This window comes from Rhipicephalus microplus, chromosome 4 (genome assembly GCF_043290135.1).
Source record: "Rhipicephalus microplus isolate Deutch F79 chromosome 4, USDA_Rmic, whole genome shotgun sequence".
Taxonomy (NCBI): domain Eukaryota; kingdom Metazoa; phylum Arthropoda; class Arachnida; order Ixodida; family Ixodidae; genus Rhipicephalus; species Rhipicephalus microplus.
Window position 1 is genome coordinate 11771774 of NC_134703.1, and position 27510 is coordinate 11799283.

Genomic DNA, 27510 nt, shown 5'->3' on the forward strand with positions numbered 1-27510 from the left:
GTTCTTAGCAACTTGGGAAATAGCTTTACCTAAGGAGGGTGGGTTCCTGAGTGAATCAACTGCCGAAGGACTCCGCGTCACTCTTACCAGCATCCTTTCCATCCGGCACTGTGTCACGAACACCTTGGACTATAAATACTTGATGACGTCTCGCCTCCGCCAAGACGCGCTTAAAATCTTTTTGGAATTCTGAAGCAAATGTCTGGCTCGAATGATCACCCTTCGCCGACACAATTTTTTATCTCTGTGAATTGCCTCAGTTTTTACAACTTGGCGCAGTCACCCTCCAGTGGAAACATACCTTCTCGATTCCTGAGCAGCCTTATATGTCCGCGCATTTACACTAATTCAATAAAATTGCAGAATTAGCTGATGAGCTTCTAGATGTGGGGCACCTCAATATGGTTCATGAAATGATTGTTGTTTGTGAAGCCCTCCCTGACCACACTGATCTCATTGGATGCAAAAGTGACTCCCGGATCACTTATTACGTCAGTGGCTATGTGGCCCGGAAGATGGTGAAAAAGACAAAGTGCAAAGAATGTAGCAGGTTGTTGCTTCACTCTGAGAATTCCTGCTTGCTTCCAGCAGAATCATGCCTTCTGTACCCGTTTGAGTCCTTAACAGAGTGCTCAAAGCTATGGAAGATGCATTCACATATTGCTTCGGGTTTAAAAAGTTGAAAAGTGACAGCATAACAGACCTTATCTCTTGCCTGTCTGTGGAGAGGTTAAAAATGGTCGGCTCTGAACACCACAAACTAGAAGTGACAAATCAGATATTTAGATCCTTTACAATGACCAGAATGCATTTTCTCATTGTTGGAGAAAATGCATCCAATAAAAAAAGTGAAAAAATGAAGTTCTTGAAGTTGAGACGTATGACCTAACTGTGATAGTGTTAACTCAGAGAATAAGGTTTAATTTTATGGTATTGTGCATCACTCACACTGTGTTGTTTCTTCTGATTGTACTATTGTCTTGCTCACATTGTTACAAATCTCCCGTTAACAATTGTGATGTCACTGTCTGGCTGTGTTTCACATATGCAGAAATTAATTTTTTTCCTGAACTGGTTTGTGACTGTAATAATGTTTGCCAACAAAATCTCAATGTCGTGTGTGTATATATGCCCATTGCATCATCGTATATTTACTGTTCTTTTTAGTTGCCTTATTCACTTGCTTTAGCTGAGTTTCGTATAATTTGCAGTTCTCTCCAACCTTAATGCAAATGTTGTGTTTATTTTTCATGTTTTTCGATTTCGTGAAAATAAATGTCTTGTAAAATTGGACCTTGATTGCACAAGTCATAAAAATAACGGTTGCCGATACCTTTACGTGCATTGAGACTTCACGAAGAACATCGCGGAATTAAAGTGGAAACTGCACGGACTTTGTTTTGGTGTCAAGCTCACGACAAGTCACTCGATTCTCTATCTTCCAAGCTTCGTAGCTCATATACTACAAAGCGAATTGAAAACACTACTTTTCAGTGCCAATACACGCTTTACAGCGCGCCGCCAGAATTGTGAAAGGTAGACTTGGTTATAATCTGCAGAATAACGTAAAATATTTGCAACAAAATAGGACTGATACGCGCGCGTAGGCGCGAGGAGGAGCATCTTGAAAGCGAATGCAGCGCCACCACATCCGGATGAATTCTCACTCACTCTCCGGCGCGCCGATGCTGACACCTTTGCTTCTAGCCACCATAGTAGGGCAGCGCATTCGCGGCTCACGTTCCAGCCATAATTTTTTTAGGAGGCGTTGGTTATGCCCTGCCTTTTTTCTGTGCCTTGCCTGTAGGCTGTGGTTCCAGTGGTTTTGGCGGTGTCCTTTACCTGCGTGAGATGACTCTTTGTCTTGCGCAAAGGGTGACGTTCAAACCCTTTGCAGTCGTGAAGCCCGCTGCCGCTTGGTTCAGCGACTTGCGAGGTTAGTAGGTGGCGAACCTGTTTGTGTGCGTATCTCTCATGCCCGCGTATCCCTCAAGACCACAGCTTGGACTCGTACAAGAAGCTATGGAGGAATACACGACCGTAGAAGAAATGGACTCTCATGCTCTCGTCTTGCCAGTTGTGGAATTGTTGAATTCCCAGAGATATAGCGAAGCACTATCATTTATCCGGGAGGCCCCCTCTGCCACCATCTTTGCTAATGGATGGGATCTTGTTTTGCCTGTTCTAACTGCTATGCAGAAGGAAGTAGACTTAGAATTAAGTGAGAATGCATCACTTTGCAAAGATCTGCTTGAAGTTGTAACATCATGTGCCAAGCAGAAGGAAGTTCTCATCTCTTTGCTAGAACACTTGCACCTGATTAAGTCCAGTGTCGTATTCCGTGCTGTTATTCAGTGCATTCAGAAATTGCTGCCGAATATTTCGGGGAAGAGGCTGGTATTCTTGGATTTCGTTTTAAATTCTCTGCACAACCATTTGAAATCGTTGTGTGCTGCCGTCGCTAAAAGTGGCGGGGATCAAGCGGACGACGATAGCAGCACGGAATCCCAGGAGAGCCGAAATCTCGGTGATTGCTTGAATGCCGTAGCAAAATTCTTATCTGACATCACACTTGATCATCACCTGCAGGAGGAATCTAAAATTGGCGAATGCACTATGGCAGAAAACGACCTGATTTTGCGATATTTGTTGTTGTTTCTTGGCGACACTGCTGTATTGGATCTCCGAATTCGTTCTAACGTGTCGCATTCCAATGTCGCTCGGCTTTCAGCACTAAGACTTTTAAGCCATATCAGCAAACGGTCGACAGACTTGATAAAACTTAGCTTCTCAGGAATTGCTACGCAAAACAAGGGAAAAGCAAGTCACACAGAAGACACCGAGAAAGACCTTCCTGAACTTGTACCGCCAATTTGTCGTGCTGTGTTAGCCTGGTTGATATTTGTAGAAAATCTTGAGCAAGATAGCATTCCGTGTGTTTACACAAATCGCTATATATTTGAGCACAGCCTGCAAAGCATGTTGGTGCTGTTGTTGCACAATTCAGGCCATGTTGTCTCAAAGGGAGCTGCACTGTGTGCTAATTTAGTATCACGCCTCAGCCTGGGAGAATTTTGTTACATGGATTTGGACAACACCAACTTAATTGCCCTTGTGCGCTGCTTAGGTAAGGTAATGATCTACTGCCAATCGAGTGCCGCTAGGACAACTGCTTTGAGCACTTTGGTTAACTACATCAAGTGCTTCAAGCATGAGGCTAGGTACATCCTCTACTGCCGAATGCTACAAGTGGAAAAGCATGCTGGATTTCGTGGTCTGCTGATTGACTGTTATCGCCAAGATATGCACGCTGCTTTGAAAGCAAGCATTCATATGGACGCTTTCTGGGGAACAAACTTTCTTGAATTTCTGAAAATTCTGTCGAGCTTCTCCTCACAGGGCCAGATGAACATTCTTGATGATAGTGACTGTGTATTAGCAGTGCTTAACCTAATACGATACTTTGCTTTGGTGTTGCCATATCACAGTCAAGAATGTAGCGAGGAGAACCAGTCCATATGTGAAATAGCAAGAAAGTATGTGGAGAAAGTGAAAGAATCTGTAGATCTGTCGAGAGCTCACTATAAAGTTGAATTAGAACATAACAAAGAAAAAGTGAAAGGTCGCAAAGTACAATCTGAAGATAGTTTGTTCCCAAGCTTACCTCCTGAACAAGAGGCTGAAGTTCTTGAAACTGCACTGACTAGACTAGACCTTGTAGAAAGTGTAATAGTTTTTGCCCTTGACAGTGTTAGTCACTGTTCTGGAAAATTAATTCAGTAAGTCTCTTTGTGAAACCGTGGTTTTTTAGTGTGACTAGAGTAAGGTTTCTGTTTTGTTTTTCTATTCATCAGATATTGTTTAATGCTTATGTGGCAAAAATATTTTTGTAAAGAACAGATGAAAATGAAAAATCTTTCTGCACTGCATTGTTTTGCATTTCTTTCTCTTGGCAGCTGGCAACTTTCAATACAGTACAAAAAATACTGTAGATGAGAAAACACAACCTACCATCAGTGAACCAATTTCTGGGCCAACTGGTGATATCAAAAGTGCCATTCTTAAGTCTGCACTTGACTTTGTTCCTCAGCATGGTTGGACATGGAAGTCTATAGCAGCTGGTAAGGCTCACAAGTCTTCAAATCTTGTATTTCCTGTCATTTTTCATTGCTCAGGAAGCAACATTTCACATAACACCTTCTAATCTAAGGTGCCAGCTCCTTGGGATACTCCAGTGTTGCACATGGCCTTTTTCCGGGTGGGAGCGTTGATCTCATTACTTATTTCTACTTGTCATCAAATGATGAACTGGAGCGCCAACTTGAAAGCAGCCTACACAAAACTGAGCGGAGGTCAGTTTTCATGAATAAATCTGCCTTATGCTGTATATTTGGTTGATTCTGCTCTAACCGTTATTTCTGCTTACTCAGAGGTGTTGCCAAGGGAAAGTCTGCCTTCATCCAAGATGCTGTATGGAGGAGAATTTTGCTCATTGAGCCATACAAAACCAAATGGGTCCAGGTGCATACTGTTATTTGTGATTAGTTCATTGGAGTAATAGTGAAAATATTTTTTCACCTTTGAACAGGCTATTGGAATCATGGCTTTGCCTCAAAATGTCCCAGTTGCACTGTCCAACATGGGAGACCTGCTGAATATCATTTGGCACTATGCGGGTGACATGTCAACTGATGTAAGGTCTCCAACATATCCCAGATACACCAGCATACAACAATTCCTTGCGGTGCATGAGCTCCCACTTGCAGATGAATGAAGGTCAATTGGAACCGTTGAGAAATTTTGATGCTTTTCCATTGGTTGCAGATGAGTTGGTACTCGAAAAGAGCTGCTTTAGCTGCACTCTACCAGAGCTCCGAACTTGTGTTTCTGCAAGATAAGTCAATGGATTATGCTCAGACACAAGAATTTCTTGACAGACGCATCAAGGAGTTTGCAGCTGTTAGCGACTGTGTGGAGCAGGTGTGTGTAATTTTGAATCGCCTTTAGCTTGTTTAGGAAAAAAACTCAATTAAGCATGGATTTTTACCTGTGTCTGTATGGAAAGGCTGTAAGAGTGGAGCAAGGAGAACAAAGAAAAATGACAGTATATTCTTGTAGACTTGTGTAAGAAACTCAATTCTTAACAGAGTGTTAGGTTACATGTACAAGGTACAGTCAAGTATGTAAGGAACCCAAACTTTTTAAAGCAGTGTTTGGAGCTAATTATTTTCACTGGGAGTGTGGGAATGTGCACACGTGTAAAGATTTATAAAATTGATATTGAGTTTGTCCCGCTACTTGAACCTTATGGAAAAGGTAGAAGTATGGCTGAGAAGTTGGGAATTAAATAAGTGAAGCCCATTTCAAGAGCCCAGAAAGAACTTAACGCATGCTCCTCAATCACTGCGCTTATTTTGCACACAATAAATCTATTCTTGCAGGAAGCGTAGCTCAGGATTTTTTCATAACCCACCTCCCCCATATGTGCGGTATACCATTGCAGAATGTAAACCTAATTCTTGGCCATGTGATATAGCATCCCAAACCTCATTTCATCCAGCGGTGCATTAGAGTGACCTTGTTTACAACTTCCAAGGTTATACTTATGAGACTAACGAGACTTACATTCCTTACATTCTTACTTGCCACTTTTGCTTGTTTAATTGGTGCAAAGTCAAATAACAATTTACATCTGAGTGAGAGCTCTATGTATGACAACATTTAAAACCACAACAATGTCAATAGCAGTGGCTTATTTACTGAAAAATTAACGTAAATGCACAAGAATACATGTGCCGTAGTTGGACATTCTCAAAATTATCCCGATGATGTCAGACTAACCACTTACAATTAATCACGAGTAATCGAACTAGCTGCACTAAATAAACAACCTTCCGTGCATCAAGAGACGTAATAATATGCTGCTTGTTTGTTTCTGTATACTTTATGGAAAAAAAAAAAAAAAAAACGCCAGGCCTGCACGGAATGCGCAGCACAGTTACAGTGAAAGCTACAAGAGCGGCCTTTCAGAGCCTTTACTAAAGGCTGGTTGCGTAACTGCTGCAAGCAAACTTGCTTGATGCTCACTACTGCATTATAATAAAAATTTTAGGGTAGTAGGCCGGCATTCGCTACGCTATTTTTTGTCAATCTTTTGAGAAGTGTGGTATGCGCTAAACTATTGCTAGGAATATTCTGCCAATTATTCCTGCAATGGCTGACGATGATGAAGAATAGTGCCTGAAGTGTTCAGTTAATAGCTGAACAAAAACAAGCTTTTGTTTTGGGTTCGAGCATTGGACGACCCACTCGTTATGCTATTCGCGCCGTGCAACGATTGCTTGTTTTTTCGCTGTTCTAAAACGCTTTATAAATCATATTGCCTTCCCGACATCAAGCCTGTCTAAAGCAAGTATGCTAACAAGTCCTAAACGTGGCTCAGTGGTAGAATACTGGGCTGGCACTCAGGGAACCCGGGTTCGAGCTCCACTGTGTCATTGGTACGAGGTTTTATTTCTAATTTCGCACAGTGTGGTTACTGACACTGGCAGCGACGGACAACTACGACGCTGCGTGAGACCGAAGTTGTGATCTTATAACAGCTTTCGCTGTAAAAGAACTGCCGGACGTTACTATGAGGAATGGCGCAAGTGGTTCAAAAGTTCAAGTTTCACATTGTTAAACTGGACTGGTCATGCCATCTAGCAGGGCCCAGTTGAACCAATAACGTCTGCCATCTCTGATCGAGTGGCAGGAAATTGTTCAATTGCCATTATTTCTGCTGTGGCTCCCACTGTTTTCGTTCTGCTGCCACTAGTGTCAGCGGCGGCACAGTAAAGCCGGGCAACGTTGTGCACAACAACAGTGACGTGAGATGTTCCGTTTGGCCGGGTAATTTGAAGTACGCTAACCTGATGCAGACAACTAAAGTGGGATTTTATTTCATAATAAGCACTTCCTTGGCACAAAAGTTACACTACGAGGTTTCTGGACCACCATTTCAACAATCATTATCGACTTAATAGTTGCCTTTAGTGTCCCTTTAACATAAGCACCTTCTGCAGTCGTTTTATTTATTATAAAGGGCTGCGGCGGCTGCATTTTCAATGGATGCAAAAATGTCTGGGGCCCATGTAATTATTTTTCGGCGCAAGTTAAAGAACCCCAGGTGGTCGAAATTTCCAAAGTCCTCCACTACGGCGTCTCTTATAATTATATCGTAGTTTTGGGATGTTCAACCCCAGATATTATTATTATATTATTTCCAGTATGAGGACTTCCTTGTAGTTATCAGAGCACCTGCTGTTTAATTTTGGTTTAACAAATTATGCGCGCTCGTAGTTTTGGTACTACTTCCATCTAACTGAAATTTATTATGAATTTGTGCATAGGAAATCAGTGTAGTGCATTTTATATACTTGTTAATAACTTTCAAGCTTACTGTTACTACTATAAAGTGTCATTATAAAAGGCCCTTGAATGTTGACTGACTCATAAACAGGTCCTTAATATTTCTTTACCAACTTAGCAACACTCATTAATTTTTGGTGCTACATGCCCAAGTGAAGGTTTATTTTCTGCAGCATGAGGTATCTAACCTGTATGAAGAGACTGATGTGCTAATCTTAAGCTGTATACAGACAATCTTGGTATATGTGAACTTGTGAACCTCATAGTTTATTATTTTTAACTTTATGTTTTTAAGCTACATGCAGATCATTTACAAATGAGGCATCTAGAAACTTTAATTGGCTTTTGTAGCCATTTTCGCATCTATTTTATAATTTGTATTTTCTTAGTTTATCTGTGATCTCTGTCACTATCAAATAAGCTATCATGTCACTTTGCATGCTGTCATGCTCATTTACAGATTGTCCATTTGATTGAGCATTTCCTTTTGAAATGAATCATGTAATTTAAAAAACGGAAAATGGCTTTGATCACAGCTTTTTCTTGTTTTTTTTTTCTTTTGTTTCACATTTATCCACATTTTTCTTGGTACTGTATCTTTGCTCAGGTCATTGGTAACAGCTGTTCTGTCACCTGCATGTCAAATTAAATGAGACATTTTACATTAGTTGAACTTTTATCAACAATAGGTTAATCAAGTCAGTGGAACTGCAAAGGATGTAGTTCAATTGGGATTTGCTACGGTAAGTTTCATCGTTCAATATAAACTGTCTAACCCCTACATAAGAGACAAATGGGTACAAGACACCAGTGCACCTACAGTAAAATACGGGTTAATAAGAAAATGTATATGAGGTACCCTGCTTATAAGGCACACCTCATATAAAAGACAAGAATTGCTGCCTTGGGCATGCCTCTTATAAATGGTGTAACTGTATATCATTAACATCTTGTAGGAACTGTCAGCCAGGTTTCAATGATTATAGAAGTGCCTTTTAATTTATAGCCAAATATTTAGTGCCAGTTATCAAGCAAGAATGCAAAGTTAAAAGACTTTTACATGACTGGTTGTCTTGAAATAAACCCATTACTGCTTGAACAGGACAAAGGCACATCGTTGTTTCCAGGTTATGTATATGTCCTCCCCAGATAAGCAATCACATGTGCTAACATTGCCTGCTAGACTAAGAAAAAGCACTGGCTTTGAAAAAGCAGAGTGATTTCAAGAGGTTAATGAGGAAGTAAATTTCAGGAACTAAGAAAGAAAGCAAACTGTGATGGCAGGTTATAGCCCATCATATTAGGAGCATAATTTGAAAATGTTGATATTGACAACTAGAAGATTTTATGCTTACATTTACCGTACTTGTGGATTGAGACAGGACAATTTAGGGCTAAGTAATGCTCATACTTTAGTTTCCACCATCTTCGGTTCGGGTCATGTTGATGTAATTTCAACTCGAACGCATAGATCAGAGCCAACATTATCTTTTGAGACCAGATTCATCGTGACATGGCATTTTTATTTCTAGCAATAGTGCATACCAGTATTTATACTAAAATCCTTGATGTTACATTTGAATCTGTGAGTATTGTACTTGGGATACGAGACGAAAAGTAATTTATTTTAATAAGCTTACGTGCAGAACCTGGCAGTAACACTGTGGAACTAACTTCAGTGCACTCAGTGTGCCCTATCATCCTTGTGGAATAATAAGAACCTATCTTCTGTATATGATCAAAATAAAATTAAGGAAAAAGTTCACGAGTACAGATGAGCGTTGGCACTTGCTCTAACATTGTGTTTTGTGTGGCTGTGTGCCATATTTTGTTGACATGGATCTATGTTAGCTAAGAGTTGCATTGGCGAGCTGAAGCATATTTTGCAAAAAAAAAAAGGCAATGCTTGTACCAGTATTGTACCAGTATTACAGAATAAGGGATACCAATTTTTATATTCTCGTTGCTTATCTTGTTTTAGCCTTGTTGGCTTGGTTTATTAGTTTGTACAGAAATAACATTATTTGCTTGTGTAGCATACTTGACGCACATCTCATTTCTGGTGTATAAATTCATGGGTGTTTCAATGTAATAAACTGAGTTGCAAGTTGGCATTTTTTCTGACACCCCCTCCCCCCCTTTTTTTTCCCAGTTCAGTTTGCATTGTACCAGTATGGCATTTCTTCCCATATCTAGTTATACACTCCCTCAAAATAGCTTTGTTATCCATGCATTAGATTATTTATTTTTATTTTTTTTATTTTATTCAAGTGCAAAAAAATTTACTCTTCGGAAAGAGAGGACTAAAGGCATTCACGTCTGACGAGGTCCTCCCATCGGAAACAACAACAGTTTTGCGCATAAGCGATGACAACAAAAACGAAAGCAACTGAAAAACTTGCATTAATAAGTAGTATTTCATGTACTACTTTGATTACATATCGAAATATAAAGTAAGTACAAGTAAATATATAACATTTTATAAGTAAATATATGATGAAACATACCATTGTTGACACTGAAAACATTAAGCACAAATAGCAGGCAATATGCACTAAATTGAACATTAAAAAAGAACTGAAAAAAGTAGTTGAACTATTTGGCATTTCATTATTTTTTCTGATTTGTGATTTCATCTTATTTCTTCTATACCTTTGTTGTTGTTCAAGAGTGTTGTGATCTGGTAGTGCAACGTTTGCGAACCGTAGTTTGTTCATATCCTGTTATTCTTGTAGCTAACGTGTCGGAATGTATATGGCTGAAGTTTTTGAGAGTCATGTAAAGTTAGTGAAAAGGTAGTGTCATTCTTAATTAAGCAATGTGTCTCAAGAGCCAACTGCAAGGTTTTCAAGTCGTGTATGTTTAGTATAACCAGTTTGCTCTAGTGTTTGTTCTGTTTCGATAATTCATATTACTGATGGCACAAATAGCTTTTTTTCAACAAATAGAGATTGCAAACGAGATTGCGTAATGCTGCCCCAAACCAATAGACAGTAATGAAGGTATGATTGCACAAGAGCTTGGTACAATTATTTTCTAAACCATAATGGCAAGAAATTTTTCATTTTGTAGATTATACCAACAGAACTGGAAACTTTAGAACACACAATTAACATGATCTGTCCAAGTTAGCCTATCAATAAAAATTACGCCTAAAATTCGTATGGAGTCCATGCGTGGTATAACACTATTGTAAAAAGTAATTATTAGAGACCGGATTATAGGCAAATGCTTATTCTGTTCCTTGCGTTCCTATCGTGCCATTTTGATATATGAGCATGAGTTAGAGGTTGAGAAGGGCTTTTATGGTGTTTTTATAGTGCCTATAAATGCCTATTTTTGGTGTTCGTGTCTAAATTGCTATAAGTGCCTATAAAGGCCTATTTTCCAAATCAACGCCTATATGAGTGCTATTTGAGCCCAAATTTTGTTTTCGAGCACGATTTGAGACCGTCATTTACCAAAAAGGCAACATTGCTATTTAAAACACTATGGAGCACAACGAAGTCCTCTATTGCTAACAACTGCAAAAAAACAAAAAAAAACGCTAACCGCACTGAAATGGCACTTGCTGGCCACTTTACGCCACAAGAGCTGACATGCTTCGAGCGATTGGAGAAGGAGCATGAGGAGTGTAAAAGACGCCATTTCTTCAGCCCTAAGAGGAAGCATATCTCAGCGTCTGCAGGGGAATGAGGAGAGAGAATGGAAGATGGGATAAGAAATAAGAGTGGCGTTTATGAATGAGGACGCGGCGACAGTCTTTTACAGACAGCTGTCCAGTGTCCTGAAGGAACTGAAGAACCGCCCTAAAAACCTAGCTGTTGCGGTGGGAAAGAAACAGCAGGTTTTCCCGTGCAGCCACGGGTAGGTGGAGAACGAATGAAAGACCATGGAGGGCCAGACATTGAACGCTCATGCTGATTCAGGAGTGGTGAAGGCCGCCAAATCATTATACTATATACAGCGAAACCTGAGACAGGTGCCAACATGTTTACTATCAACAGTGTATTAAGCATACATTCACCTTATGCTTGCATACGCTTGTGCCATATGAGATTCTTTGGTATTTGTCTGTAAGTGAAAAACATAAATAAATACAGAACAGGGCTGCAAGGTTTGCCCTAATCCATTACTCAAAAAATGACAGCTGTACCAATAAGAAAAATGAACTAGTATGCGAATTTATCATTGCGTCAAATTAAACTATGCGTAAAGCTCCTATGCCAAGGATTTAATGGTAAAATTCACATTCGAAAATGAATGTACCTAAACAGTAATTTTCGTGCAACTGTAATTGTTTTAAGATTTTAGAATGTCGTATCAGATCTAATGTTTATATTATTTCATTTTTGTTGTATTCATGACTGAATGAAATGGCTTATAAGGAGAACAAGTGTGCTGTATCAATGAAGGCATGTTTTCATTGACATTGTAACCTATCTGCCGCAGCGCCTTCGGGTAAACAATGTGATCGGCACGTGGCTTTTGTTTTGTTTGTAATTTACTTTTTTAAGCACCCCTCTTTAGGTCACACAAGAAGTTTAGACTCTAGAGGTTCTTGCGTGCCCAATGAAAAGGGTTCTACCACGGTGTTTTTTTTTTTTCAAATTGGTTCGCTACGAGCCACAAAACCATGATGCAAAGAGGCAAGCTTGAATCTCTTGCCTCTCGCCCCACATAGCCATCTCAAGCCTAGTTCCTTCCCTGCTCTCTTCGGTATCGGGGCTGGAGGATCACATGATGCATACACACCAAGATCATGCTTAAGCAAGGTTACGCATGCATGACATGCTCTAGCCTACGTGTGCATCTGCACCATCAATGTTGTGTCGTTTTGGCGTTCTCTGTTGTGTAATACCCGCTTCTGTGGAATGGATCAGTCCGTGCGCGTACTTTAGGAGAGGCTGGCGTGGATCATGTATCATGACCGCGATACAGGATGTTGCTCTGCTGATACTGCGGTCAGAGACGACTCACCAAACACAAGCTAAGCGTTGTCAGGGTTGGCAAAGGCACGATGCAGGAATGACGAGAAGACGAACGCGAGCGAAATAGGGGTGTAGTAGTCATAGTATATAGTAGTTGTAGTAGTAGTGATAGTACATGCAGTTTTACGTCAAAAAACCACGATATGATGAGGAATGCTGTAGTGGAGGTCTCCGGAAATTTTGGCAGTCTGGTGCCTCATAACGTGCACTGCACATCGCGCAGTACGCGGTCATCTACCTTTTAGCCTCCATCTTGATGCGACCGCCGCGGCCAGTATCAAAATTGCGGCATTCGGGTCAGCAGCAAAGCACCCTAGCCACTAGTTCACCGAGGCGGACGCGAAAAGAGGGCCGATTAGTGTGTAGCATCTCACTGCCATTGAAAACACATATAAAAATAATAACAAGCTGACATTACGTTTGCGTGCTTTATTTTTCCCAGCTTTTATTTGTTACACTCATTTTGAAAGGGCAGCGCAAAGACACAGTAAAAAGAAAGACACAGAGACAAAGAGCGCTGTCTTTCTTTCCCATTTGTCTTTGCGCTTCCCTTTCAAAATGATATGAAGCAGCTAGCCCAAACCAAAGTACTCCTCAATCATGCTACACAACAAAACACACAAAGTACACGTGCCAACTATAATAATGTCACATGCATTTCTCTTAATGAGGTACTGTTTTAAATGCAGGATACAATCATGAGACGGGACATTTTTCATGTGTTTTTTTAGATATAGCTAGCATTTAACCATGTTCTGATGAAGAGTGTATAGTAAGTGACGTCAGAGCACCAATGTCAACGTGAAGAAGCGATGTAAAAGCAGGGCCACTCCTTGATGTACATCACTCCATCTTTCTTGGGGTACACGCCCGCGAAAAGGGCAAGTGGCATTCCGTAGAAATTTAGTTTTTCTGGGACATGTAGTGTTGCAAATCTTCACAGGCATGATCCTGGGTGCCCAGTGCATCCAATACGCTTATCAGCTCGAAATGCCGAAGCCCAGTGAGGGGCCCTCTTAGGTGTTCACCGACAGGGGAGAAATTGATTCTACGCGATTAGACCTGGCATTCCTCCTTTCTGGGGTATCAGTGGTCTGGTTATTTGCTCCTGCGCTGCCCTTTCCAGCCACGACAAAACGAAAGAGGCCCAGAATATTGTTTATTGGACGGTGGATGCTAGGCAATAAAATGAAAGACATTGATCTGAGAATAGCACGGCAAAATGCATGCCTATGTTCAACGGTTGGTACCTTTGTGCTATCTTAAACTATCATTTTTTTGCTTCTTGTCGTAGATACAAGTCACCGACATCATTGTTTTAAATCATTTCAATTTTTGTAGAAATTATTCGTGCCTATTTTTATGATTTTGAAGGCCTAAAACTGTGTTTTACGTGCCTGTCTTTGGTGCCTAACACACACTTTTTTAGTACCTAAAAAACTGGCCTCTAGTAATCTTGTTTTTCGGCCTGAATAATATGAACTTTGTCTTGTTTACAATGAGGTCTATATTATTTGCTATGAGCCATTTAGACAATCCAGCCAGCCATGTGTTTGCTAGGCTCACTGCTGAATCTATATTACACCCAGGAAATAAAATATTTGTGTCATTTGCATACATAACCATTTAAAGAGTGCAAGGAATGTTGACTTATATTATTAATATGCAAAATAAAGAGCAGTGGCCCCAAAATGTAGCCCTGCAGTATGCCTGTACATATATCTATGTACCTGGATGAAACACTATTCACAGTAGTGCAGTGTACTCTTGATGATAGGTAGCTCTTGATCAAATCTAAAGGGGTGCCTCTTGTTCCATAGTTTGGCAGTTTAGGCAAAAGAACTTTATGATTAACTGAATGAAACGCATTTTTTAGGTTCAGGAACAGTCCCACTGTGAAACGTTAATTTTTTGTTGTTTATTATTTCATATTTCACGTGCAGCGAGACCCGTTCTGTTAATTTTCCCTTCTGAAATCTATACTGCTGGTTTTATATTGCATTTATTTTCTCAAAAAAGCTAGCTAAGCATGTGTTGATAACATTTTCAGCAACTTTGCTGAAGACTGATGACTTTTCTGAAACAGAGATTGAAAGATAATTCAAAAATGACTTTCGATCACCTCCTTTGTGTATAACAGAGACTTATGCTATTTTCAGCTTATCAGGGAAGATTCCCATGGTTAGAATTTGGTTGCAAATATGTGAAAGTGCCATAGCTACTATATCTGTGATAAATTTCAGTGCCTGCAATTTAATACCATCAATTCCAGCCATGGTATGCACATACTAGGGGCAAAGCCATTCAGCTTAATGCATTGCCTGTCTCCACTCTACTTGAAATGATGAAACATATAGAACAATCACAATGCCAGATTTCCAAGTTTCAACATATTTTGCCACATCTACCTTGCTTGAGTAATGCATTAAACTTCTGGAGCACATTCCTCCTAAAAGTTGTGTACAAATTTTCCTAGCACTATTCTGAAGTACCATGGTCTGCTCGTGAAAACTGATTTATTTAGTGAAGGCGTGACCTTTCTAAGAATGATATGAAGACTGCAAATGCCAGCCCCTTTTTGACTGTTCTCGAATGGAAATAATCATATGATTGGAAGTTTTTTTGTCACCCTTGTCTTTTGACTCAAACAAACTTGACTTCTTCTAAATCCAGGCAGAGCGGCAGAAATCTAATGTGCCTAGCTTCCTGTAGCTTGAAGGTCAACTGGAACATCAGGCATGATTTCTGGGAGGACATTGGTGTGCTTCACATGTGTCCCATGTCAGCTTATTGGAACAAAACATGAGGAAATCGTCAGTGCAGTAGCAAACGTCAAGAAGACAAATGTATATGACTGCAGATTCAAACTTTTGGACATCTGCTACAAGAATGACTTCAACATGGAATAGGGCCACCAGAGAACCTACATGTGTGTCACTTTCTCGGACATAGCTGTTGCCACCATGCAAGGCAGCAGCAAATAAGCCAGAGCTGCGAGGTGTAAAGTACTCGCTTGACTCAACAGCACTAATGGAATTTTTAATGATTTGTAGGTTAGCAGGGTAATAGAGCTTCTGTATCACTAAATGTAGTATAAATTCACCAGCTGTAGCATCTTTTAGAGGATTTGGAATTATTCACTACAAGAAATAAAGTATATAAGCATAAATTCTAACGAGCTGCATTTTATAAAGTATATAAGCATAAATTCTAACGAGCTGCATTTTATGAAACCCAGCATGTTACTAACCTATCATAATGATTGTTTTCCATTGATCTACTCTATAATCAATTTTATAATAAGGAAATAGAGGTGGGTATGAGACTGTGTTATTTTCTTATCATAAAACTGAAATGGCAGTTGCCATTGTACAATGGTTATTATGCCTGGCTGCTGACCTGTGGGTTTGGAATCGGAATTTTATTGTTCACAATTTTTCCATAAAGCTTGCACACACTGTGTGGACCCTTGGCTAGTTTGGGACCAAAAAGATGCATTTTATAAGGGCACTTTAATAAAGCATAACTAAAGAAGTTATATGATATCAATAAAGAATATGCAAAGAAGCAGAACAGCACATTAAATAATCACACAAATAGCAAAAATAAATAAAGAAAGAATAATATCAACCTTTACTTACATAATAAAATTACAACAGTCATCGTACTAAACATGACTGGTCTATAATAAGTCCGAACATTCCTCTAAATAGTGTTTTTCTAGTGTCTCAGTGAAATTTGAACTCACTTTTATTTCAAAAGGTATAGCATTCCAAATCTTAATATCAGCAAACTGTAAAATTCGTTCACCATATATGTTGTTAGTTAGTGTAATATTCCATTTACCAAAGGTTAATTGTGTGGTGGAACGGGAAGGGGCAGAGAACATCTACACATTGAAAGGGTGGTTGTAATTAATAACCGTGTATACAAATTTGGCTAATTTTAATTTCTATAGCATATCGAAAGGCAAAATGAGTAATCTGGAAAACAGAAGATCTCTGTGGTCATTATACTTGGAATAATCCTTACCGCGACATTTATGATTTTAGTGGAGATGGAAATGCTAGAGACTCGTGTATTTAGACTTAGGTGTGCACCTAAGAACCCGTGCTGATTGAAATTACGGAACCTTCCATTGAGTCATGTCATGGACTCATGATGAAATCTTGTTTTTTCGAGTAATATAAGTAAATTTATTTCTATCTCAAGAAAGTACAGAGACGGGATAGCTGCCAAAAAAGCTGTCATATATGGCTTGACTGAACCACAGTCCTTATATACAAGAGGCGACAGTGAAAGGCAGCTCAAATGAAGACCGTCGCATGCATACGACTTCATGTTAAAAAATTAGCAGTTCCGTGTACAAATAAAACCGATGAGCAAAGCTCCTTAGGAAGGGTACACAAACGACTACCGTAAAGTGCCAAGCAAGTGCCCCCGTCCGAACAAGTGCCCCCCCCCCCTCTCTTTCTCCTATGCGGCCACTTTTTTTTTTTCATGATGAACATTGCTTATGTATAAAGAACTGCAAGAATGAGTACACTGAATGTATATCCAACAAAATTCTTTATGAAATTTCGTTGTAATGTAAGTAAAGTATTTCATTACAAACATGGATGTGCATTTTTTTGTTTTTAGCGGCACTCCCACCGCCATCTTGAATTTCGGTCTTAGACCAAGTAAGTGCCCCCCTCAAAATGTGGTTAAATTTTCTTCACCATAGGGGGGGTGCACTTGCTCAGCATTTTACGGTATGCGCCTGATCTCACTGATGGCTTTCATGAAAATGGTAGGATAGGGCAACATTTTTAGAACCAATACAGTTTCGCAGCTCTGCTCTGGAGCCAGCACACACTGCTGACGCATGAACTTATGGCGCTGCTGTTCCATTTTGCTTCAGTAGCTGTGTCCCGCGGGATTGGGTACGGCAATGCACCGTTGCTCTCAATTGCGCTTTGCCGAAGCTAATTGCAGAGGCGACACACATGCTGCAGCGAGCTGAGACATGCAAGAACTAGCTGCTTGCAATGCCTTTCGCGTCTTTTTATGCTTGCTTTCTCCATACTTTTTGTGTGATTTGCAGCTTCGATGGTGACGGCAGGGTGCAGGCCTAAGGAGCTTCGCTCCTAAAAAAAAAAAAGAATACTGCATAGTTAGACAGGTAATGTGCAAACAGAGTGCTATCTACACTTTGTACCTACAGCATAAATTGCTTCAAAATAATAATCGTAATAACCCCAGCAATAATTGTTGTACTTGTGATAGACAGTTATAACAGTGACAGAAAAAAAGCACTGAGTGTGTGCCATTAAAACGTTAAGTGCAATTTTGTCACTATATAGCTCAGCCTTCAATTTTTTCTCAACAGCCTTTGTCCTTCTGTAATCTTTACAATAGGCTGTGCACATGCAGCTGCGTTCATGTTTTAAAAAGATTTGGTTACCTAAAATATAATAAATTCTTTACGCTGACAATACAACTATTTCAATGTCCCATAAATTATTCACAGCTCTGATCACTAAGCTGAAGAGCGGACTGACCGATGTTGTCAAATTAGTTCATTTAAATAATGTAATCTTAAACCAACTTGAAACTCAGTTCATGGTTTGTAAAATTTTTCAAAAAGTGCTTCCTGTCAGACCGAAAATGTCCATTGACCATCATTTGAATTCATTCTTGTATCTGACTGTGTGTGTTTTCTTGGCATATATTTAGACCATTATGTGAAGTTTAGTAATCACATTGTTTTCCTTAAAAAAAAAAAAACAAGCCTTTGGTATAAGAGCACTCTTTAAGTGTTATCCTTTTTCCTCATTTGATGCCTTAATGTTTTGTTTTTATACTTTGCCTTCATATGAAGTCACATCATCTATGGCATTACTTTTACAGCGAAAGCTGTTATGGAATCACATGGGTCACGCACAGCGCCGTAGTTGTCTGCCACCGCCGGTGTCTCTAACCACTAAACATCAAAGACATGTGGTGACATAGTGAGATTTGAACCAGGGTCCACTGCGTGCCAGCCAAGTATTTTACCGCTGAGTCGCGCCGGTGCTCGAGACTCATTTGCAAACTTGCCTTAGGCAGGCTTGATGTCGGCAAAGCAATCGCATTGTAATGAGTAATAAAGCGTTTTATAACAGCAAAGGAACAACCAGGCGTCACACAAATGCGAATTGCATAACAGTTGGGTCGTCGAATGCTCCAACACATTGCAAAAGCTTGTTCATCACTTATTAACTGCGGCACATACCCGCTTCAGGCGTAATTCTTCATCTTCGTCAGCCACTGAATGCAACACAAAATTCAGTACAAGTGTTTAGCGGATACCACGCTCCTCCGAAGAATAGCATACTGAATGCAGGCCTACTATGCAGAAATTATGGATATTTATGGCGTAGTAGGTACCTTGCATGTGTGCTTTTAGCATTTACCCAAATAGCGTTTAGAAAAGGCTCTGAAATGCCGTTCTTCATGCTTCTGTGCTGCGCCTTTCGCGCAGGCCTGGCGTTTTTTTTGGGGGAGAAATACAACACTCCTCTTTCATCCACTCAGCACATCCAGAATCAAGCTATTTGTATTATAACCGAAAGTTATTTTTATTCTAATACTATTTCACTCCTTCAGGGTAACTTCATTCTTACTGTGTCTGGCTTGTTAAATTTTCACTTAATCATAATGTTATTCAAACAACTGAACAAACAGCAGGTGTGCAAATAATTTAGCCCAGATTGCTCTCAAAGTTCAATAGCACTAGGTTTGCCCATAATCACAACTTTTTTTTACCTAAATGTAACACCAACAATGGCTAAATGACATCCTGCTTTGTGGGTAACAAATTATCAAATGACTTATCCTACACCCTAAATAGATCATCATCAGTGCATACATTCAAACATGAGCGTAAAAATTTCATATTGTATGACTAGATTGTCAACAATAATTTTTTTTTGGTAAAAATGTGTACCTAACTTCAAAATGTTTGTAATTCAGCTTTATATTCTGTGATGTGCATATTTACATCTATAACTAATTCTTATGCACTCGGATAGCATTGAAGGTGTTTTTGTCTTATTTTTTAGTAACTTCACAATTAACTTATCTTTGTGTTGTGTAATTTTGACATGCTATATAGATTATTATTCTTATGTAATCGTTGACCACGAGTCTCACTCCACTCGCTCGACTTTGGGGCCCTCTCCTGCATGCTGCTAACCATGAACCTTTGTATTTTGATTGAATAATAAACTGCACTTCTCCAATAACTGTACTCCACAATAACTGCACTCGACCAAGTTTTCACTCCACCAATGATACTTTGAAATAGCACTGTTTTAAGAATAAAGTACTAGAAGTACAACTACTTAGATGTTTTCTGTGTTGCCGTATGCAGTGAATATTGGTGTTTATTCTTTCAATACAGTCTTCAATGTATTATCTTAGGTGGCAGCGGAGCTTTCTATTGAGGAGCATCGCTTCAACTGTAACGTACAGCTCTGAAAATGTGTAAAAAAAACATGCTTGATCCCTTAGTCGTAGGAATCGGTAAAACATCAAAGTAATAAAATGTGTTCAGAAGTTCAGTTTACAGAAGTAGTTTAATGTTTACTGTATATTGATATAAGAGTGCTTGCACAATTTCTATTGATGTTTGTGCTGTGTGAAATGCTATTTTTCTTCCTCTTTCAATCTCCCCCATCCCGTTCCAAGGTGTAGGGTAGCAAACTAGTTGTCTTGGCCTGGTCAACCTCTCCACTTTTCCTTCCCTAGCATTTCTCATCTGTCTAAACAGCTATATAACTGCTTAACAGGGATGCATCCAAATTGAGGTTCAGTCATACATCTCCATAACAATTATAACAGCCATCATTTATGATTGAACAAACCATTGTGGTCATAGAAGCTTGTAGTAGCCGTAGTAGTTACTGATGAGAGCTGAACCAGAGAAAGCAGTGTGACAGACAGAAGAGTGTGATTGATTGGATGCCGAACTGGGACCAATGTCGCCTATTTGCAGCATGTTGGTATTATTGAACACCACTGCTCAACCAAAGGGAAACTCAATGCGCGTCGTGTCTTTCTTTTGGCCGGTTGCGATTTTTCGCAGGGCGAGCATGAGTGAAGAATGTAGAGTTACAGCAAGGCGAATCCGGCAGGCGTCGCACAGCTATTTTTGCTATAAATGGATGCCGTGAGCCACGCCAATACTTGGGGTATGGTCGGCACCTGAGGGTGTGTTAAGGCGTTGACAAAATTGCACTTCTCTTGGAAATGCGCTGAATGGCTCGGATGTTTAAAAACGATGTGTTAAAGGAAATAACTGCGGATATCACGGTCATGACGCATTACTGCACTTTACCAAGAACGCTGTGAGAGGACAGTGGTAGATATAAAGGGCATTTTTTTTTTAAAGACTATAAAGTGTGTGAACGCAGTGCAGTGGGTCGCATGCCCGGCATCTGTTGTTGTGGGTCGAAAGGCCACGCCAGGTCTCGGAACTACCTTTCAAACATACCCTAATGTTCGTGAAACGCCAATTGTGGTTGCGGTGCTGGCTTTCCAATTTCATAAACATTACTTATGTACTCCTACAATACAGCCATCATGTCGGGTTAACATCACTTGTAGTTAGGTGTCATCCGCTTAAATTTATGTAGAATGTCTAAGAGTGTCTACGATCCTCATGAGCAGCGGCGCTTTATATCAGCTTACTGCTTCTGGTGGTGCAAATATTCATGTTGCTATTGGCATGGTTACGCAACTGTAAACAACTGGTGATATAAAACATATACGGCTGTTTAACGTATGTCTGTATGTGCATTTGTACATATCTTTAGTTCAACTTTGTAATGTTTCACTTAATAAAAAAATTACAACATATTCAACTTGCGTGCGCATGCTTCATATATAACATCGATTCCCAAGGTATGTGGGATCTGCCGAATTTTCTCCTGACTGACACCTTGCTTAGCAAAGTATGCTAGTCTACTGCATCAATTATCAGTTGGAACTGTCGAATTCGGGCTTCTTTGAGTATTTTGATCACAGAAAAATACAGGCCTACATCACCAATCTTCTTAGGCTGGTGCTTTATCAATCTTGCATTGCATGGTTCATGGCAAGCATTACCTGAAAAGTAGGGGGATTCATTTGTTGCTCATGTATTCCGTTGAGTATGCTGCTCAAGTGGTGAACCCTAAGACTGATTGGTTTGACAAGTTATGGAATAAACGTACCTGGTATTGCTTTTTGCACCAGATGATAATCATAAGGTCCCTTGCAGTTTGTGGTTCAAGCACAACTCTGCTGCATAGCAGTGAACACCTTTTGCATTGGCAATAAAGGGTAAACCACTGCTGACCATCATTAATCAAGCAGGAGAGCTAGGAAAGTTACTTACCTTAAATGTAGTGTAGAGAGAGCTGAAACTTTATTTTGTGACGTTGCTGGGGTCAAGGGAGATGTATCACATAATCAAACACCTCTTTCTCTCCGAAAGGTATATCTATTGATGCAAAATAGAGGTACACCGACTCATGGCACAATGAAATGTTCTGAGCACTTCAGCCACTATACGAAGTTCACGTAAAACATCAACTAAGGTTTAATATCAGTTAAAATTAGTGTGGTGGTGTAGTGGAGCGATGTCATTACTTATAAAGCTTTAAACCTTTTTTTCACATGATTAGTTGAACTGCTCGAGTGCTCAGCAGTGTCTAGTGAAATGCGCTGTTACTTCAGCCATGGTGTAGTAGTATGTGGCGTGTGCATGGAGTACATGCACCTGCCACATATTTGAAGCATTTGCAAGCACAATTTTTAAGCCTATTTCTGGTTTTTCACTGTAAACCTTATAGTTGGCTCAGATTCTCATAAATGTGTGGCTGCACTCTTCATTTATTTGTTTTTTGAGAGCCTTTGAAAAACTTTAGCAGACATGCATGAACTTTGAAAAGTTATACACAAAGACTGATTATCTTAAGAGTGATGCTCTAGAGGCTTGAAATCATTTCTAAGTGCAATTTTTAGCTGACATCAAAGCCCTCACTGAGAGCTGTATCTTAAATTAATTGAAGACTTTACATATGTTGCAAAGAGTTTCTACTTTAAGTGATCACATGCTCTATCAAAGACTCATTGCAGCCTTACTGCTTAAGAAGATTCAAGATTTGTAGCATACATAGTCTTTGCAACTGTCATATAGCTTTGGCGTTCTGCTGCTGAGCACGATGTAGATTTAATTGCTAGCCTATACAGCTTCCACACCTTACTGTGGGGGTAAAATATGAAAAGTACTGCAGTACAGAGATTTCGATGTATATTAAAGGAGCCCAGGGGCTTGAAACTGTTAGAGAGCTCTCCATGCAAATTCTTTTGTAACCCACGTGCAGCTTTGAAGCTGAACACTTCAAATTAAATTTAAGATCTCTAGTTTTTATTCAAAATATTTAACTAATTTTAGCATCTTTATGAACCTTGTTATTGTGTCGCTATCGACTTTATACAAATGTTATAGAATGCTACGAGTGTGATCCCCATTTGCATTGTCCAGTGATGGCTTTTTTTCAGTGATTCCTTATAACTCTTAATTTTCTCTCTTCCACAGCTAAAGAACGTGCTGGGAATGAACACTCGTTAACAGATCCTATCTAGATGTGTATTTTGGTAAGAAACTGCTGTAAATAAAGATGATCAAGCCTCCTTATGTTCATCATAATTAATTTAGTATTCTCATTTCATACTGAAAGGTTACAGGCTTCAACTTTAGCCTTGATCACTACCTTTAAGCATGTCATGTCCAAAATGTTACTAGATTTTTTTTTTTGCATTTTAACATCAGTTTTTGTAGGATATTTTTATTTGACATCAAATGCCAAGAAGTGTCTTATTACTCATGGTTTATGGTGATAGTCTTCTACAAACACCAACGTTCCTCTGAGAATACACTTAGACCACTAATACAGGTAAGAGCGAGTACCCTTTCCATCGACTACAGGACCAGTGTTTTGCAGTCATGTCTTCTTGATTTTACACTAGCTTTCTACACCACTCTGTACCATGTGATTCCAATGATGATAAATGTCTAGACCATTGCTTTGCCCCTGACTAAGAGAGAAAAAGAATGACCATCAGGAAATACAGTGCTACAGTTGGTGCTAGCCACCTGCGCGCTCAACCGGCGATATTAACTATGGCTGCTGGTAAGATGCACATAGAGAGAGATAGAGAATAAACTTTATTGAAAACTGGTCTGGCAGTTTTTTAAAATAGCATTTTTGTGGGCATGGGCTTGCTATTTATGGAACATACAAAGTAGGACTTTCACTGTAAACTTCCTTATTGAATTATTCACAAAAGTCTGCTTCGGTGGATCAGTGGCTAGGGAGCTTGGCTGCTGACCTGTAGGTCACAGGTTGGATTGCAGTCGTGGCGGTCGCATATCGATGGAGGCAAAATGGTAGCGGCTCCTGTACTGTGCAATTTCAGTGCACCAGATGATTGAAATTTCCATAGCCCTCCACTATGGCGTCTCTCATAATCATATAGTGGTTTGGGGATGTAAAACCCTACATATTTTTATAAATAATTCACAAAATTTGAACATGGTTCTATGCCTTCACAAAGATGACTAAAGCAGATGAAACGCTTGACAAGTGACGATAAAAGTGTGATGCACTGCTGCTGAAATAAACACTTATTTGATAATGCTAAGGAGGTAATGAAGCCTCCAAGAGAAAAATCTCTCAGAATTTGTATTAAATATAGCGCTAAGTGGAAATCAGACTTTATTGTAGAGCTTTATGTCATTTGAGATGGCCTGTAGTCATCTTGACTTAGCAATAAATGTGTAAGCTGAAGTAACGTGATGGGACCTCAACCTGTTGAATTCTCTTTCGAGTGTATTGCACACCACCATTTTGAAAATAGGCTTAATTTCGAATTAAGGCACACAGTGAAACTTCAAGAAAACTTATAATGACCTATAACGGATGGAAACTTGGGCGTGCTGCTATAATGAGAGAATAAAGCAGTACTGGGCAGTACTCTTACACTCCTACCAGAACCTTTCATGGAAAATATGTCATATTGAAATCACCAGATATTTACAGCTCTTTGTCCAACAAGCAGTTCAATTGAAGCACAAGTATGTAGTAGCTTTTTTTTATTTTATTTATTTAATACTGTAAGCCTTTCTCAGGCTCATACAGGGTGGGCGGGCAAATATACACAGTCGCGTACAAACCAGGCAATATCGCACATAGGGAAAAAAAAAAAACAGAATCACAAGATGATGGTGAAAATAAAACTTGAACGATGAAAGCAATTGTACAAAATCATGGACAGGTCACAAAACATCGAGGTATTAGCAGGGGGTACAGTGATCAGTGGGTTCGGAAGCGCTCACAAACATAAAAAAAAAAGTTGCTTTTAGTCTTCATAAAACAGGCTTTCTACATTCCGAACAAATGAATCTACAGAGGAAAGATTAACGCATTCACGTGGCAATTTGTTCCACTCTTCCACTGCTGACGGGAAGAATGAATATTTAAAAGTGTCACAGCGTGACATGAGTGGTCTGATGCACTTATTGTGGTTGGTACGAAGGGAGTGATGCTTAGGCGGCTTTATATAATTGTCTTTATCTATGTTTAAACCGTTGTGATACAAAAGAAAAATAAACTTTAAGGAAGAGACACGGCGACGGGCTGCAAGGGTCGGCAAGCATGCCCGCCTGCGCAGCTCAGTGACAATGTCGTGCCTCGAATACTTAGAATAGATAAAGCGAAGGGCCTTGCGTTGGACGATTTCTAATTTGTTGGAAAGATATTTTTGGTGGGGGTTCCAAACAATGCTGGCGTACTCGAGTATCGGCCTTATGAGAGAATAATGAGTGCGCAGTGTTGAAATATGTTCAAGTGCTGTCACCAACTGGCCCAGTTTTCAGTTCTTCTACAGGAGAGGCCTTTGTCCTGCACTTGATGTAGCCAGGCTGATGACGGTCTGAGGGTTGCTTTGGGTGTGCAAAGCACAAGATCGTGTGGCAGAATGCATCAAAACACACCATTACCGACGTGAAACCTGCTACGATTGACCTGCCCGTCCCATCGTTATCAGGTGGCCTCTCACGTCGTTTTGTTCGATGGGGTTCTAGCACTCATAGATAAACCGACAACTGGGTGTCACTTTCTCAAGTCTGTGCTGTTCTTTTACAAAGCAGCTGCAGTGTAGTTGGCTTAAGTGCCGGCCTCGCACCATTTATTACACCAGTTAATTAGCCTAAGTATAGCTAGCATTGTATAACTTAATGAAGCCAGGCATACAAAATTAACTTTTCTCAGCCCAGTCTAGGGCACTTGGACAGTTGAAATGTTTAGATAGAGACGAAAAGCATGAATAAGGGCGGCAGAGTGACGAATTGGCACGCTGAAGGAGAAAGAGGGAGATCATTGAAAGAGTGGTGCAGAACAGAACTTGATCTGTGGCACACATCTGCACTGTCATTGAGAACTAGACCATTTTAATAGAAAATCCGTCAAGTATTCTGCAGTGGACAAATAAAATGATGATGATGGTCTCATCAGAAAGTTGAGTTGTGGTCTTTTTCGATTCTGCCAAACCAAGTAGGAATCTAATCTCAGTTCAGCCACCGTCACCTATTTTTAATTGTATCCTTTTTGTTCTGTCTATATTTTAATATGCCGGATGAGCTAAATGTGAGTAAAGTTAGAAGTGCCCACAGAGATGACTGTGTATCGGCACAGAACAGTTAACTCATTATGGAGTAAATGAGTTTATAGAAAAATTTATGCATAGCCATTAATTATCTAATGCAAAAATCAGTGTATCAGCATAAAACATGTTTTTATTATTTGACACAGCCGTAACAACAAATTGCGGTTAGTTATTGAACGGGTACGTGCACTGGCCCCATTCTTTAAAAAGTGCACGACCGTTTCATCGAGTTGTCGTCGATACGGAAAGCGCCACTTATGTGCATAACGCCAAACAGAACCTTGCCCGCAAAAGCTTTTAGACAACACAACTCACCATACCGAGCAGAAACAGCTATTCCCACATTTGCCGTCGCTTCCACGAATTCACGATCAGTTGCGGGCACGACGAAGAAAACGCGCAGTACCCCCTACATAGAAGGGCCCTACCCTCTCGCGTACTACGGAGAGCACGTGCACCGTCACTGTGAACGAAATCTCGCCCGAAGGCGTGTGTCAAAATTGCACGGCCAGCATGTCTGCAAACGACGGCCGGGGCACTTTCTCTCGTCTAACCTACCTCCTCACGTCGACGTCATGGGAGACAAATGCGCATATTGCTTAGGACGCACTCGACGCGAACGGTACGTAATTTGTCCATGATCTTCAACTAAAGGCCGACTTTAATACGAGCCTACGCTACCATGCAGCGAACCAAAGCTTACAACCTAGGGCCAATAAAAAACAAAAAATCAGGCATGAGTGTTGGTTGCGAGTTTTCGGAAACAGGTTGTGAGGTGAACCACCTCGGTGAGAAAAACCATGGTAGCGATCGAAGCTGAGAAGGCGCATATTGTTCTCGTTCACGTGAATGCTATCATTTCGAGTGGTTGATATCATTTATAGTAGACTGTAAGCGTTAAGACGCAAACACATTCGTTGCTAAGCTGGCAACTACTTCGGGTTTGCGGTGTTTTGCAATTCACCTTGAGTGTGCTCCCTTCAGGTCGGTGGCGTAGTTCTCTGGTAGAGGGGCAAAAATTAGAAACTCCTCGAGATTGCAGAACTCAACGGTCGTTCTCTGTTACTGCTTCCTGGAGTTCTCGATAAGTTAGACTTTTGTTTGCCACTCGAGAGAACCCGTCACTCAAAAGTAAACAGCCATGGCATATCGGAGGTGGCTGCCCTAAACGGGTTCATTACCACGCAATCACGTGCTGTTATTAGTATTCTGGTTTAACGCGATCAGTTTAACGACTTTACGATGAGTCAAGTACTGGTAGTCGCGCAATCCATCTGAATTCAGAGAGTTTCAGCGCCTACGTCAACTAAGGTGAATACGAAAGCACTTCTTTTTTCCTTTGCGTGCTTGCGTCACTGCTACCGGAAAACCT

The 27510-nt window shown here is 40.1% G+C and overlaps 3 protein-coding genes and 1 long non-coding RNA gene across 10 annotated transcripts in view; 3 read left to right on the forward strand and 1 right to left on the reverse strand.

The window, feature by feature from the left end:
• The first annotated feature begins 1764 nt into the window (after positions 1–1764).
• Positions 1765–23105, forward strand: Coq9 (ubiquinone biosynthesis protein COQ9, mitochondrial). 5 transcript variants are annotated; one of them, XM_037422402.2, is made up of 8 exons: positions 1766–1936; positions 3957–4121; positions 4211–4352; positions 4431–4521; positions 4589–4693; positions 4825–4980; positions 8100–8153; positions 18294–23105. In XM_037422402.2, exons 1-8 carry the CDS (start codon positions 1852–1854, stop codon positions 18393–18395), a joined length of 900 nt encoding a protein of 299 aa, XP_037278299.2. In that variant the 5' UTR covers positions 1766–1851; the 3' UTR covers positions 18396–23105. The 5 variants fall into 5 exon arrangements, with proteins under 5 accessions (XP_075748301.1, XP_037278299.2, XP_075748300.1 ...); XM_075892185.1 differs by lacking the exon at positions 18294–23105 and adding an exon at positions 11182–11306 and having other exon boundaries at positions 1767–1936; XM_037422403.2 differs by having other exon boundaries at positions 1768–1936; positions 23011–23105.
• LOC119171620 (glomulin) lies at positions 1953–3929 on the forward strand. Its single transcript, XM_037422401.2, has one exon. The coding sequence runs from the start codon at positions 1975–1977 to the stop codon at positions 3781–3783; it is 1809 nt and encodes a 602-aa protein (XP_037278298.2). The 5' UTR covers positions 1953–1974; the 3' UTR covers positions 3784–3929.
• LOC119171624 (uncharacterized) lies at positions 16853–27506 on the reverse strand. Of its 3 annotated transcripts, none has more exons than XR_012894830.1 (4): positions 27103–27506; positions 21805–21909; positions 21641–21710; positions 16853–17530 (listed from the first exon to the last, which is right to left on the reverse strand). It is a non-coding gene; the product is annotated as an uncharacterized LOC119171624 (long non-coding RNA). The 3 variants fall into 3 exon arrangements; XR_012894831.1 differs by lacking the exon at positions 16853–17530 and adding an exon at positions 21380–21533; XR_012894832.1 differs by lacking the exon at positions 21641–21710.
• drn (zinc finger AN1-type doctor no) overlaps positions 26619–27510 on the forward strand; it is a 30244-nt gene continuing 29352 nt past the window's right edge. The window contains exon 1 of the mRNA XM_037422406.2: positions 26619–26760. The gene's annotated coding sequence lies outside the window, so the exon portion shown is untranslated. The remainder of the gene's footprint in view (positions 26761–27510) is intronic.

Excerpts from the sequence above, each read along its gene's own strand:
- Coq9 (XM_037422402.2), top strand. The coding sequence starts at position 1,852 with ATGACTCTTTGTCTTGCGCAAAGGGTGACGTTCAAACCCTTTGCAGTC. Across the intron at positions 4,122-4,210 it reads ATGGAAGTCTATAGCAGCTG|GTGCCAGCTCCTTGGGATAC; the intron begins GTAAGGCTCACA and ends TTCTAATCTAAG. Across the intron at positions 4,694-4,824 it reads CGGGTGACATGTCAACTGAT|ATGAGTTGGTACTCGAAAAG; the intron begins GTAAGGTCTCCA and ends CATTGGTTGCAG.
- LOC119171620 (XM_037422401.2), top strand. The coding sequence starts at position 1,975 with ATGCCCGCGTATCCCTCAAGACCACAGCTTGGACTCGTACAAGAAGCT.